This window comes from Pteronotus mesoamericanus, unplaced genomic scaffold (assembly GCF_021234165.1).
Source record: "Pteronotus mesoamericanus isolate MK-2021 breed Mesoamerican mustached bat unplaced genomic scaffold, CSHL_Meso_final scaffold_12, whole genome shotgun sequence".
Lineage (NCBI taxonomy): Eukaryota > Metazoa > Chordata > Mammalia > Chiroptera > Mormoopidae > Pteronotus > Pteronotus mesoamericanus.
The window spans coordinates 12652590-12668378 of record NW_026555303.1 but is presented as its reverse complement, the minus strand read 5'-3'; the positions used below and the strand labels follow the sequence as shown (position 1 = coordinate 12668378).

The 15789-nt window shown below is 40.5% G+C and overlaps 1 protein-coding gene across 3 annotated transcripts in view; it reads left to right on the top strand.

The window, feature by feature from the left end:
• The window catches only part of IDS (iduronate 2-sulfatase), a 75810-nt gene extending 61720 nt beyond the window's left edge, over positions 1–14090 (top strand). For all 3 annotated transcript variants that reach the window (XM_054587927.1, XM_054587928.1, XM_054587926.1), the window contains one exon: positions 6470–14090. In XM_054587927.1, the coding sequence (XP_054443902.1) occupies positions 6470–6942 (473 nt within the window). In that variant the 3' untranslated portion in view covers positions 6943–14090. The remainder of the gene's footprint in view (positions 1–6469) is intronic.
• Positions 14091–15789: the final 1699 nt, after the last annotated feature.

The window sequence follows — 15789 nt, the reverse complement described above, 5'->3', positions numbered from 1 at the left end:
TTACTTTTGCAAACAGATTATCTATGCCTTGCTCCTCTTCTCCTTCTGGTATCCCTATGATATGGATGTTATTATGTATCAGGTTGTCCTTCATTTCCCTGAATGCCTCTTCTTTCTTTTTGAGTCTTTTTTCATTTTCTTGCTCTTTCTGGGAGCTTTTTTTCTACCGTGTCATCTGTCTCACTGATTTGTTCCTCAGCTTCATGGAGCCTGCTTTTGATTCCTTCTACTGTGTTCTTCAATTCAGAAATTGTATTCTTCATTTCCCCATGACTCTTTTTGATAATTTCTATGTCCTTTTTCTTGCTGATATAGTTTGCAGTAAGTGCCTCATAGTTCCACTGTAGTTTTTGGTAATTCTTTTTGAGCTCACTGAGCTTCTTTAGAACCATTGCTTTGAAGTCAGTATCTGATAGTTGACTTGCCTCTATTTCATTCAATTCTCTTTGTGGGGATTTCTCCTCTGTCTTCAATTGAGGGATTTTTCTTTGTCTTCCCATTATTTTTGAGACTTCTTTTTTGCTTCTGCTTCTTAAATTCATCTGTCTTGACTTCTTGACCTTGTGGTGTGAACTTCTATTGTACGAGACTTGTGAGTTTCATTGCTGCAGTGTCTTTGATCTCTTGAACTTGGCTGCTGTTTGGATGCCTTTTATGCTGTTTATGTGGGTCTGTGGAAGTAATTGAGTTTTGATTGTTGTTTGGTCATTCTTTGGTGGATTCTACTCTCCAGCTCATTGACTGAGGGTTCCTCTGCCCACCACATCCTGTTTGTTTTTGTGCAGATGATGCCAGAACAAAACCACAAAATCACAAAATCCCACAGCTGCAAAAATAAGTCCCCTCACCAATCCCTCTATCAGCAGCCAATGAATCAGCATTAATAATGCTGTAAAGAGATTAAGACTATTATAAGGAAGGAGAGAAGTAAACTATTAGTAGAAAATTTAATGACCAAACTTGATGGACCTGAAAAGAACATTAAAGAGCTATGTAGTAAAGTAAGTATCAGAAATCATGGAGAAGAAAACTATGGTGGATTTTGTCTCGGTAGCCTCTAGTGTTTACAGCTGTTTTTTCTTTCTGGATCTGCCTTTGATCATATCAGATGTTGAACTCATTTGACCTTGGGCAGTCTGTTCGAGACTTTCAGGAATCTTCCGACTATGGCTGTCTCCTTCACTTGTTAAGCTAGTCACTCTGCACTCAGCTGTCAGGCTCCTGCACCACAGGGCGGGACACAGTCTCTCCTGTGGGCGGGACTATTATTTCCTCTCAGGCTTCTTCCACTCAGAGGAGTGGTCTGCTTGTATAAGATGGCTGCTGACACATGGGGAATGTGTCTGCACCCAGATCCTGCTGGCTACTCTCTCAGTTCTCTCCACAAAGCTCCCTTTGCAGTCTCTTCTCAAGTGTCTCTAGTCCACTCTGTGCCCGCTCTAGGCAGGGATCTACTATCTGTGGCCACCACTCTGCACTCAGCAGTCACGCTTAAGCACCACCGTGCCAGGACAGAGTCCTTCCTGGAGGCCAGCCTATTGTGTCCTATCACACTGCTGTAACTCTTGGGAGTGGTCTGCCTGAGCAATATGGTTGCTGCTGCATGGGGGATGAGTCAGCACCGGGATCCCTACGGCTACTCTTTAGCCCTCTCCCCAAAGCCTCCTTCCTCAGTCTTGCCCTAGGTGCCTCCAGCCCACTCTACCTCCACCTTTGCCAGAACCCAGATTAAGTGGCTGCAAGTAAAAATGTACGTTTTGGCTCTTTCAATGGCCCTTTGCATCTCCAGCCACCCAACTCTGACAGAGACCAATCCTGCTGCTTTTTGCAGCTGGCTGTTATGTGCATATATTTTGTGCTCTAGTGCTGTAGGCTGGCAATCCCTGCTTATGGTTTAGACCCCCCTCTTTTCAGAGGGATCCAACTTACTGTTTATATAGCCCTGTGGCACTGCTGCCCATTGGCACCCAGCCTGCCCACTTGAGTCTCCACCGCACTCCTTTCCGGTCAGTTTGTGCTGTAGCTGATTCTTCTGTGTGTCTGAGGTTTTAAGGCTTTTTTTCTCGCTGTTTTTCAGTTGTTTGCTCCAGTTGATTTATCCACAGTGTAGTTGTAATTCCAGATTGGTCCTGGGAGGAGGTCAGTGTTACTTCCTTTCACTCCTCTGTCATCTTGATTCTCACTCACCTCCTTTTTTAAAATAGAATCTTGCTGGAGTAGTAGAGTAGTCTTGGTTGTAGTTCCTTGTTTTTCATTGCTTAGACCATTTTGTGCTAATCCCTCCTCGTTTCTGTTTTGGTTGAGAAACCAGCTGACAGCTTTATTCACACTTCCTTGCATGTTACTAGTTGTTTTTCCCTTGCTGTTTTTAATATTCTTTCTTTGTCTTTAAATTTTCCCATTTTGATTGCAGTGTGTCCTGGAGTGGGCCTCTTTGGTTTAATCTTGATTTGGACCCTCTGTGCTTCCTGGACTTCCATGACTTTTTCCCTCACCGAGTTAAGGCAGTGTTCTCTAATTATTTTTTCAAACCAGTTTTCTATTTCTTGCTCCTTTTCTTCTCCTTCTGGTGTCCCTATAATGTGAATATTGCTATGTTTCATGTTGTCCCAAAGTTGGCTTATACTATCCTTGTTCTTTTTTGAATCATCTTTTCATTTTTGTTGCTTGGACAGGGTATTTTTTTGTACTTTGTCTTCCATCTTGCTGATTTGATCCTCTGCTTTATCTTACCTGCTTTCAATTCTTTCTTGTATGTTCTTCATTTCAGATATTTCATTCTTATTTCCAACTGGTTCTTATTCAAGGTTTCTATGTCCTTTTTCATGCTGATGCAATATCACTAATTTCCTTGTAGTTCTCACTAAATTTCTTGAGCATCTTTATAACTATTATTTGAACTCTATGTCTGATAAATTGCTCTCCTCATTTTCATTTAGCTCTTTTTCTGGAGATTCCTCCTTTGTTTTGTTTTGTTTGGTTGTTGGGGTTGGTTATTTTTCTCCCCATTTTAGTTGTCTTTTTTTGTTTATTTCTATGTATGGATTGATTTGCTTTGACTCTCTCTTGTGGAATAGCCTTATGTGGTAGGAGTCCTTTGGACCCAGTGGTGCAGATTCCTTTTAACCTGGTCTGGATGCTGTAGGAATGTTCTCTCTGTGGGTTATGTGGACTCTCCTGTTGTATTCGGGTCCTGATTGTTATTGGCCTGTTCATTGGTGAGAACTCCCTTCTGGCTGGCTGATTAAGAGGCTCGATCCCTACCATATCTTGGATGTTTTTGTATAGATGCTGGCAGAACAAAGCAAAACAGCACAGAAACAACACCAAAATACACAGCTCCCCTGACCACAACAGCAATATCAATAACAAGAGGAAAAAAAACAATAAAATTGAAAGAGAAATGGAATAGTAGACAAAGGGGAAGAGGAAAAAGAATGTGCAAAGACCAAAGGAAAGGGAAGTGATTATGAGAGGAGAAAGGGAGGGAAGAGAACTAATAATAGTAATGAATTGAAAGAAGCAAATGGAGGAGAAGAACAGAAAGAGAAAAGGTACCAAAGTAATAAGAGAGAAGAAGGGAACAATGGAGTATTCAAAGATAAGAGCAGAATTGGAGATATGAAGGAAAAATTAGAGCAACAGAAATAAAAGAGAAATAAAAATAGATAAAAATAACAAAGTCTATGAAGATGAAAAAAACAAAAATAATGAAAAACAAGCCCAGTGGATTTGTCTCAGCAGAGTTTGGATTTTCCCTGCTGGTTTCCCCTTTTGGAAACTGCTCTGATGTCTGAGTTGGTGTAAGCCAATGTCAGATGCTGTCCATGTCTGGCCCTCTACCACCTTTTTGAAGCTACAAGTGATCCAAAGTTTGTGGCTGATTCCTCCAGGCTTGGCTGCTCCCAGGGTGGGACAAGCTGTTCTGCAAGCTTGGCTTTTAACAGCAGTGGGTCCAGGGGTGTGGCAGCAAGCATCCCAAGTCCCCACAGGATCCGCCTTTGCCTCTCTCTGCCTGCTAGCCTGTTGTCAGTCTTAGAATAGTCCCAGACCTGACTGTTTATGAGAGAGCTTCGGTTGGAAACAGTGGGTTATGACTCCTGGATATTCCATGGCAGGTGCCTTTCAGACTTCAGTGAAAATGGTGGATGTATTCCCCCTCCCCTGAGCCAGTAGTCTGAGTCTGTCCAGGATTATTTCCCTGTATTCCACAGGGCAGGGTCCCTAATAGGCTTCCAGAGCCCAGATTTTTAGTCTGCTGGATGCTGGGAGGGCATTTCTGTGGCTCTCTCATGAGTGGGAAACACCAGTTTGTTTCCCAGGATAGTGTATGGATTGGTTGCACCTACTGCCAGTCTCTGATGACCCCTGAGTTTGTTTATGTTGCTGTCTCCTCAGCAAGGGTTAAGATGCAGGGTGGGAGAAAAGAAATGAAAACAAACAAAGCAGAACACCAAGATAGAGCAAAACTGAAAAAAGAACAAAAAATAGTTGCTATGTGGAGTGAACAGGATTTCAGAGATTATGGCAAGGGGAATCCAGAGGATAAGGGGAGCAGTATCCTGTAGGGTAAGGTAATTGATTTTCCTCTGGGAGGAGCTAGCTCTTCTCTGGAAAGATGGCTTCTGTGGAGATCAGGTATATCCAGGCCCCAAAAATCCACAGTTGTTCACCCAAGTCTCTCCTCAGTGCCTTCCACTCCAGGCTCTCCTCACAAAACTCCAGTCCATGCTGTCCTCCCTTTGCTGGAGCTCTAGGTGGGTAGCCACAAACACAAAACCTGTTCTTTGCCCCTTTAAGGAAAAAAAAAGATAATGGGTTTGTTTTCATCTCTTCCCAATGTGCGGAGTTCCCAAGGTGCAGACTCCTTGGTCTCCTCATCTGGATACTCTAGGAACGTCCCTTGTATGGGTTATGTGGGCTCTCCTGTTGTATTTGTGTCCTGATTTTTATTGGCCCATTTGTTGCTGGGAACTTTCCTCCTTCTGGCCAAAAGGCTCAACCCCTACCATGTCCCCCTGTGCCTAGATAGGGCTCCTCATTTGGGGCACGTACAGGATGCCACCTAGCAACTCCTCTCTTATACCAACACCTGTCTCTCTCTTTCCCAAATTAGAATATATCCTGTATGCATTGTCTTCTTTCAAGTCTCATATCATCCTGATGGGGTGGGAGAGGGAAGGGAAGAATCCAGCAGCAAAACTATAACTGGGACAATGGTGGGGTGCTTGCACGGCTCTCTCCAGGAGTCTCAGCCTTGGTCTCCTGCTGCTGAGCTCCCACTGTGGTCTGCATCCTGTGTCGTCCTGGCTGCTTCTCCTGCCCCTGGTTCTCCTGGCTTCTCGGCCAATCCACAGACTCCTCAGTCAGACTCTATCCAGTTTGCCATCCCAGTGGCACTCCGAGCAAATACTGCAGTTCCTGAACCCTGGCTTCCCGCGGTGGCAGGGTGCATGTCTCAGCCTGGCATGGAGGGCACAGAGGCAAGGCTGGGCACTGAGGCACCACCACTCCAGTGGCTTCTTCCTGAGGAGAATTTTGTAAATTCCAAAAAACGGCTCCCACTCCAAATCTGTGTAGCTAGAAGTGCTGGGCTGGGTGGTGGTGGTGGCAGTGGCTCTGCCAGACAAGCCCTGACTGCCTGCTGCTGAGTCCCCTCACAGATGGTAGGCATTTGCACACTTGCACACATGCTTGCACACTTGCCCTCACACACGCTCACTCACATACTTAACTGGATTTCAAGTTAATTGCTCTGTGGTTTAGCTGCAAGACCAGTCTGGGGCTTGGAGCATGTGGATGGTCTCCAGCTACTCTGCAGCCATCTTGGAACCCCTCCACCCCTGCATTATCTTTCTAACATCTTTTTACAAGTGTCCAGGCCAGCTGTCTTGTGCAGTGGCCCCAAGTCTGGAATTGTCTAATTGCTTCCTCATGACTAGACACAGGGTAAACATTTTAAGTACATGCATAACATGTGTGTTTCTGTGCTCCCATTGTATCAGATCAGGGGCACTTCCTGGCAGCCTGTGCAATTATTAGTGATGCCAGGTTTGATCATCTGGCTAAGGTGGTCATGCAGCCGGGTCTTGCCATTGTAATGGTAATCTGCAGAATGTTACTATGAGATTTGGAGTATCATGTTCTTTAACAGACTTATACCCAAAGGTTTGGGCCTGCATTGATGATCCTTGCTTGAATCAATTATAAACTGGTGGTTCCAAAATTCCAATAATTTTAACATGTGCCAAGAGGCTGAGGGCACCTTCATTTTGCATTACACTACTGGGTGAGGTGCCGAGTTAGCATTGTTTCTAAAATTCTTAGTTTCTTAAAATTCTTAGCTAAAAATAAATGTTGTAAAAGAAAACAAGGACAACTGTGGAGTTCAGATGGGCTCGTTTACTCATTTTGCCTGGCTGTGGCAAGATTCTGTAATGTAACCCATTCTCCTGGGTCTTCTCCTTAGGCCAGCAAGCTGTGGACCTCGTGGAACTTGTCTCTCTCTTCCCCACACTCGCGGGCCTTGCAGGATTGCATGTTCCACCTCGTTGCCCCATTCCCTCATTTCACGTGGAGCTGTGCCGAGAAGGCCAGAGCCTTCTGAAGTATTTTCAATTTCATGACTTGGAAGAGGATCTAACCCTCCATGTTAATCCCCGTGAGTCCGTTGCCTATAGTCAGTACCCCCGGCCTGCAGACTATCCTCAGTGGAATTCTGACAAGCCAAGTTTGAAAGATATAAAGGTCATGGGCTATTCCATACGCACAATAGACTATAGGTATACTGTGTGGGTTGGCTTTAATCCCCATGAATTTCTTGCTAACTTTTCTGATGTCCATGCAGGGGAACTGTATTTTGTAGATTCTGACCCTTTGCAGGATCATAACATGTATAATGACTCTCAAGGTGGAGACCTTCTTCAATCATTGACACCTTGAGTTGTATGAGCCACAGAGGGCATATATATATAATGTGTTCCCTTGTGGCAGGTAACAAAAAGAGTTAGAGCTGGTTGTTTTGTGATTACTCTTAATACTGGAAGACGTTCGAGGGGTATGCAATCAAAATGTGCATCAACAATTTGGCCAAAGAATATACAACAGCCAAATATTTTGATTTGGTCTTTATTAGTTTCTAATTGGTAATTGAACTGGGGCTGGGCTGAACCTTTTCTTTCCTTTTTCTTGAAGAGTCATAGCTTATTTATTGAATGAATAAGTACAGACTGGTAAACTATAATTGTCATGCCTTTAGATATCAAGACCATAATAACCAAACATAACACTACATTTAAGAAATACTTTAATTATTTGTGGAATTTAGGGCATTTCAAAAAGTAAGTATATATCAAATTAAGTTTGACACTGAGTTCCTGGTTCTTTTTTTTTATAATTTTATAATTTCTCTTATTTAACCCAATATGATAAAAGTACTGTGTCAATATGTAATGTAGATTTATTTTTATTTTTTAAAGACTTTATTTATTTTTAGATAGAGGGGAAGGGAGGGAGGAAGAGATGGAAAGAAACATCAATGTGTGGTTGCCTCCTCATGTGCCCCCCTACTGGGGACCTGTAGGCATGTGCCCTGACTGGGAATCAAACTGGCAGCCCTTTGGTTTGCAGGCCTGGACTCAATCCACTGAGCCACACCAGCCAGGGCATTGTTAAAAATAAAGTAAAATAATGCTAGATGCCAAGGCCTTAAAATCTTATCTTTAATTTTTGTCTCTAAGGTCACAAAATTCATAATCTAAAGATAAAATATATATGAAACAATTAATATGGAATTTCTACATCAAATAATAAATAATGTTCAGTAAACTAGAGTCATAAAATGTATGAGAAATTGAGTTAAATTTTTTTAGAGACTTTCTGACCCAAATAAAAATCTGTTAGTAAATAATATGACCCTTTAACCCAAAGGTCATGTATTGAAAGATGTTGTTTACAATGGAAAACATCTAAAGATATAACTGTATGCATGAATCAAGTCACTCACAACTTTATTAGTGTTCTCCTTCAGGGGTGTTTGGTTGCAGACATCCATTTATTCAGGAGGCAAGAAATATTCTAATTAATTACTAATTAAAGACAACATTAATTTTATTAAATTTTCAATTATTTTGAGAATTGTAAAAACTTTTCATTAGTGTAATATCAGGTCATTTCTAATCCCCCAGTTATATATTTCCTAAATGTGAAAGTAACCAGAAAGGCAGGCGGTAGTGATAAACTTAGCTTATATCATCTTTAAAAGGATGGAATATTCACAACTCATTTACATTATGCTGCAGCTTATTAATTAATCAGTAGTCATCAGAAGAGTCAATCACTTTCTAAATAAACATCAAATGTAGTTCTGTGTCAAAATGAGTAATTTTTAGTATTTCCCTCCTTACAAGTGCTTCATTGGTGAAACAAAATACAGCAAATTAGGTTAAGCTATTTCAGTATATTAAATAGTAACCAAAAAGGCAAGATATTATATTAAAAGATTACTTCAAATCAGTAAAATTTCAAAAGTTTTTTTTTTTTTACACTAAGTAGCCTACAATAGAGGTATATATAGTAACAATGATCTTCTAAGTGATTAAGCGACTCAGTGTACTGGCTACAATTTCTACTTCAGGAGTGAAGGCCTTATTCATCTCCTCTGATCCTGAAGCTTGTCTCTCTTGTGGAAGCCTCATCTTTACATGTAGATGGCTTCCCTCAGTCTTTTTTTTTGTCTTCTTAATCCTCTTTATGGCTTTTATCACTTTCACTAAGAATTTTACAGTCCTGTTTGTAAATTTCTCATGACATATTTTCAGTGTATTTAGCTTTATCTCCTACTCTGTAGCTAGAGTAAGTTTTAACACAGGTTTTTATTTCACATTCATTTGTTGCTCCTGTTGGCTACAATATGTACACTTCGTCATTTTTTTCTTACTTGATTTCTTGAAGCACAGTTTTATTATCAAAAATCCCCCAAATCTGCTCTTGCAGAAGTCATAAGCTGAATTATGCCAGAGGAGAGTGAAGTGACATGCATGTCGGAAGTGCATCTGCCATTTTGTCAGTAATTTACTTGCATTATCAAAGCTACATCTGGGTCTGGGTCTACATGGGGTACTTTTGCATATCAATCTGTCTTTATTGGAAGTGCTTCTGTTTTATCTCTGCTACATAAGGATGTAGCTTCAGAATGCTTCAGCTCTCCTAGGTTGTCGTTCTTGGCCTCTCTTTACAAATCTCTCCTTATAGAAGCGAAGGCTGCATTTCATGTTCAGTGGTATGCTCTTCTAAATCATCGTATGGGTTTTTTTGGTTGCTGTTTTTGATACTGAACCCAACTTAGAGTCACTTCTTGTGTCCTTTTGCATGTCTGCAGCACACACTGGAATGAGCAGCCACTTTTGGTTTTCAGATATCAAAGCTGATTATGTTCCTTATCTTGACTTAGTTTAGATAAACCACATCTTTGTTGTTTCACATAACCTTTATTTAATCCCACTGAGCTGGACAGCTTTTATTAAATGTCCCCCAGACACTTTATTTGTAGAAATCCTCATTTAATTTGACCAGGGGTTCTTTTACACAGTTCAGTTGAAACCAGAACAAGTGATGCCAGAAATTTTCAATGGTCCTAATTCAGTGGCTTACAAATATGAGGGTACATCAGAGGACCACCTGAAGTGCTTGTTAAAATCCAGGGTGCTAGACCCCGCCCATAAAGGTTCTGACTTAGTGCATCTGGGTGAGGCCACTAGGCACATATATGCCTATTTAATTTTAAATTAGTTAAGTGAAATAAATATTTCCAAAGCAGAATTTCATTGTACTTGTCATATTTCATGTATTCAATAGCCACATGTGGTTGGTTAGTGGCTACCATATTGGACAACACAGATCTAGAACCTTTCTGTCATGACAGAAATTTGATTGAATAGAGCTGCTCTAGATTAACTCTGAATTTGAGCTCTATCCACCTGGTTGTTGGCAAGTTCCTCCTGTGGATTGATTATCCTGTGTTTGCCTACAAAGCCATGTCCAGAGATTACTGAAGTATGTTTGGTTTAAGCATAGCGTAGGGAGTTCACTCTTTCAATTGACCTTTTTCTCCAGTCCCATGGACATCACCTCAGCCCTTCTTACCTCCTTCCCAAGTAGTTTACCTGCCCTTCCTCTTTCCTCCCTCATCCCTAAAGAATCCATGTGTCTTCCTGAAATTCCTCTTTGATCCTGTCCTTTAAGAACACCACTAGTGCCTATTACTGGGTCTATACAGACCTCCCCTGAGCAGTCACAGTCTTCCCTGACTCCACAAAGCCCCTTTCCTTGGTTGACCAGTTTGCATACTGGTCCCTTACTCTCCTTTGCCAATCCCTGCCTCCCCATCCACTCCTAGATTTACCCCTCTTCCCTTCACCATACATTCATGATCATTCTTCATACCCTGCTTCCATGCTCCCACCTCCAAAAAGCTAAGGGTTTGTGACTCTCTAGACTACATTGTGGGATGAAATTAAATTGTTAAAGAATCTTCTAATCCCCTTACTTAAAAATGGTATTTTTTCTTGATCATAAAATTGTGTTAATTATAGAAAAATTGGAAGACAGAAATACAGTAAAAGGTAGGAAAATTCATCTAGTATTTTACTCCAAGAAAGTCACTTAATATCTTGTCTCTTTTTGGGGTGTGAGTTTTTACTTGGTTGTGATCATATTATGTGCTCTATTGTGCAGTTTTGTATTCTTGTTTTTTTCCACTTATTATATGTGGTAATTACACATTTTTGCAAAGATGCTTTATACTGGTGGAAATAATATTTTATTGTGTAGTTTTTTATTCATTTATATAACCTTCAAATCATTTGAAGTTTAGGTTATTTCCAAATTTTTAGTGTTGTAAATAATGCTGTGATGAGCAACTTTTTGAATAAAATGTTTTCATGTATTTCAAGTTACTCCCTTAGGATAGATAGTCTCTCAGTGCCAAATTGTCAAAAGTTTCTCTATTCTTCTCCTCTCCCCACTCTCCTGCTACCTTAGGGTAGTAAAACTTTAAGCATGCAAATAAAAACCATAAAACCAACAAAACCCCTGAAAACTAACCCCTAACAATAATAGATAAAAATGGTATCCTGTTTTACCTTTCTAATTCTTTGCTCATTAATGACTTTGATCTATGTTCTCTCTGTATGATTGTTGGGCATCTGTATTTCCAGTTTGTGAATTTGCCTTTTAATTTTTGTTATGGGTTTCACTTTTCAAGTAATGAAACGAATTGCTCTTTTCCGGTGTGTCTTATTTCCTGTTTTGTTTTTTTTTCTTGTTTTTTTTTTTTTTTTTTTTCTGTTAAACCTGAAGACCTCTCTCAATCTGGAGATTGAATGAATATTTATTTATTTATTTTTTTACTTTTTTGTGGTTTGGTTTTATACTTGATTTATCCTGTTTCTTCTCCCCAGTATCAAAGTAACAAACATATGCTCATTGTGGAAAATGTTAATGATGAAAAGAAGCCTACCCTCCAGAATGTAGTCACTATTGATGTGTGTATTTCTTTCTGCTCTTTTTCCACATACATGAGTACAGATATGGACATTTTTATCTTTACGTAGCTGAAATCTACCACAAACAATCCTGTATCTTGCTTTTTTTGATCTAAAATAGCATTAGAGGGGGAAGGTGGAGATGAATGTATTTGAAAAAAATAATTAAAATTAAAAAAAGAAATTACAAGGACAAAAAAAGGAAATTCAAAAGAAAAATTCATATTTTAAAGAAAGTATTAAAGTCACCATTACAGAAAACATGAAAAAATTAAAATAACATTAGATTGGTTTTTCATGTCATTGATGGTTCTTGGTTAGCAGTTGTAATGACTGCATCAGCCTTCCAAACTAATTTTTCTTTTTACTGAAATTCTCAGATTTATGCATGCATTTTTAAAAATTGTGGTAAAATACAGATAGCATAAAATTTACCATCTTAAACATTATTAAATGTGCAGTTCAGTGGCATTAAGTACACTCACATTGTTGTTCTGCTGTCACCTCCATCCATTCATAGAACTCTGTTCCTTTTGCAAAACTGAAGCTCTGTTCTCATTAAATACTAAATTCCCATTCTTCTTCTCTTCCTAACACTTTGCTCCTACCATTCTATTTTCTGTCTCTATGATTTTGATTACCCTAGGAACCTCATATAAGTGGAATCAGGCAGTATTTGTCCTTTTGTGTCTGGCTTATTTCAGTAAGAATAATACTGTTAAGGTTCACCCATGTTGTACATGTTGCAGAACTTCCTTCCATTTAAAGACTGATTCATATTACCTTGTATGATAGACCACATTTTATTTATCAGTTCATCCCTTGATGAACACTTGGTTTGTTTCTACCTTTTGGCTTTTGGAAATAATGCTGCTATGATTGTGGCTATACAGCTATCTGTTTGAGTCTCTGCTTTTAATTCTTTTAGGTATATACCCAGCCTACATTCATCTTTAATTACTTAAAAATGTTCGGGTGTGTGCTAAATGATGGGCAAGGTGACCCCGAGGGAATGTTACCCACGCTACAGAGGCCAAGATTTCTCTGAACGATGACAAGGGCTGGTTCTTCCCCACTCTAGGGCCAACCTCACTGATGCCTGCCAGGTTCCCACCTTACCATGTGAGGGGCTTTGGGTATAAATTCACAAATAGGGTTCAGCCTCTTCTCCTTGCCCAAGTTCAACCTGTACATTGTAGCTCCTCTGAAGAGTCTTGAATTCTAGCCTCAGATCCAGTGTTGAACTAGAGTGCAGCTGTCCCCTTTGGCCTCCATCCATTTTATCTTTTGGTCTTAGGTATCAGCCTTTTGTGGTTGACATTGCTGTCAGTCTAGCCCCCACCCCATCCCAATGTACTCAGTATCCCTTTGGCACTCCTCAGGCAGTCTCTCCTCTGCTCAGGAGAAGTTAAACATGAGAGGGCTGTCACTAATTAGTGTCCTTGGATTGCCAATGTTGCCAGGATGGGTAAGAATACTCCCTGCCCTCAGGACTTGCCTTCTCCAGGCTACTGAAGCTCCCTATGGTGTCCCTGTCCATTTGCCCACCAGGTGGGGTAGGGCCACTTTCCTCTTGAGTGTCAGCTGAAATACAGGAAGTCTAATGTTGTGGAGAGCCCACCTTCAAGGGCTTTTCTTTGTGACAGATTTTTATGGTGGTTATTTCATGTCCTACTCAAGATCACTGGCAGCCAATGGTGCTAGTCACTGAAAGATGCCCTTATTTGACTCTGGATTCCTAGGCCTCTGATGGGGGTGAATCCATGCTGGAGAAAACAACCATGGCTTGGGCTGGCTCTGGATGAGGTATCTGGAAACCACTTGCAGTTATCTTCACAGGATCACATGACAAAGCCCAGGCAGGAAAAGCAGAGTCCCACTGCCAGCAGGGGAAAAAAGGCTCAAGGTACTTGGTGTCTACTAGAAAGCCAGAGGTGTAGGATATGGTCAAAGAGAGGAGCAAAGGCTGGGGAAAACTGCTTTTGCTTTCTGCCTATAAAAGTCAAGGACCATTGATTTATGTGGGTAACATGTTTGTAGCAGGACTCAGACTGACATTCATGCAGTCCTTGCCCTAAGTTATTGACGTTTTGGGTGTGTTTTGGAAAGAAACTTTTGCAGGTGATTTATGTTCAAAACTCATCATTTATTTAACAGGTTTTATGAATTCATCTCTTCCATGCTATTAAAAAGGTACCGTCGTATTTGTGTTAAGGGCAGCATGAGTTATTGTGTGATTAAATTATATTAAATTTGCCATTGTTATTGTGTGTGCAATTATTGATGATGTTTTGGGACTGCTTGATGCTGCCTTAAAATAAATGAAGCCATTTAATGAATCTTAATACTGTGGTACAGTTTTGTCCCCTTACAGTATCCAACCTGTTCCCACCCATGTGAGGACAGAGCAGGTGTGGTATGGGTTTTGCAAAGGAGAAGAATTCTTCCTCAGTGGTGGGGGTGTATTTCTCTTGAATGTAGAAGTGCCTTTCTGGGCAGTGATATTTCTCCAAGCTTGTCCTGAAGTTAGAAACTCCCCAGAAAGAAGAAGGAAGTGGGATGATGTATCAGATGGGCCTCTATTTAGAGAAACCAGATATGCAATAGCAACCACGTAAAAGGGGGCTGACTTGTCTTCTTGAAGGGAATGCGTGAGTTCTTCGGGTTCCAACTGAAAAAGTCCCTACTTAGTGCTTTGACTTAAATGTGCTTTGATGAGCCTTGACTTATCTTTTTCCACATTTCCTTATGGATGAATTTGAGAGAAGACATCATAAATTACCAAATGGATCAGGACAGGCTGGAAGGATTGGGTGAATTGAAGCAGATGAAATATGTCCAATATATTTATTTGCTGGCTTGTTTATTTTAACTAGATAATATATGCACATGGTACAAAGTTTGAAAGACACGCATATGTCAACAATACAAGTCATTTTCTCTTCCCTTCTGTTGCCAGTGACCCCCTGTGTCCTCAGAGGCATCAAAAGTTGCCAGCTCCATGTGAATTGGTGCAGTTTGAGAAAGATAAATGTAGACCAAACAAGTGGGTCCCAGAACAAAGATATTAGGGAGGGGTGACCCAAGGGAGCAGTATCATACATGCAAACCTTTAGCATTTTAGTCAATGCTTAATATGGGGACTTAGTGTGATGCAGCTGTCAGGAAGTGTAAGGAATGTCAAGCTACATAAATGGGTATTCAGGAGGAGTAAGGTGGTCAGTGGTTCTTCCTACATGGTCAGCCAGCACCTGGAGAATTGTGTTTAGCCAAGGAACTAGGGTTGTCATAGAAATGTGGACAAAAAGGAGACCCAACATAATATGTTAGGAACAACCTAAAGAGGAATGTTCAACTTGGGAGAGAAAAGACATGTGAGCATATGGTGGAGGGTGATGGAGGGGGCACAACTTGGTGCTATCTTGAAATCTCTGCAGAACCATCATAGGCAAAAGAGATTAGACATGTTCTCTAATGGCCAAGGAAAGAACCAGCACTAGAGGATGCAGAAGACAGATGGAAGTTCGGTGAAAGGTTGAATTTGAACAGCAGCTCATGGTTGAAAGAGCCTGTTCCTAGTTGTGGTGGGCTCTCTGTCACCTGAAGTATATAAGCAATACCTAGGATGGTTTTTCTCAACAGGGGTGACTCTGCTCTCAGGGGACATTTGGCAGTGTTTGGATTCTTTTTTGGTTGTCACAACTGAGGGCAGTGCTACTAGCATTGAGTGGGGAAAGGCCAGGGGGGATAGGAAGCATACACAGGAAAGCCCCCACAGCAAAAACCATCTGGCCCCAAATGGCAATCGTGCCAAGTTGGAGAAACTGACACAGGAAATCATTTGCCAAAGTAGACTAACTACTAAAACCCCTTCTGTCTCTGAGACTCATGATTTGGGGAATACACATTCAATTATTAAAATAATGTGCTGACTATATAAAATGAGTGGCCCTTTGCGTATAGCATTGAAAAATCTTTAAGGAGGACAAGGAGCTTTCAAATAAAGACAAAGATTTTAGAATAACAGAAAAGTTTCTATAATAGTAGTTGATTGGATTTTTCCTTTCTTCCTGTCCAGAGAGATTCTCCCATCTCAGTTTTCTTTCTGATAGAAGAAGAGTTATGTATGCTCGGTAATTTCTTTAAAAATAATACTGGATTTCTCCCTTATTGCAATAGTATTTACATATTTATCCCAGGAAATTAGAAAAAATATTCTAAAATAAAGACAATAATCTAACACCAA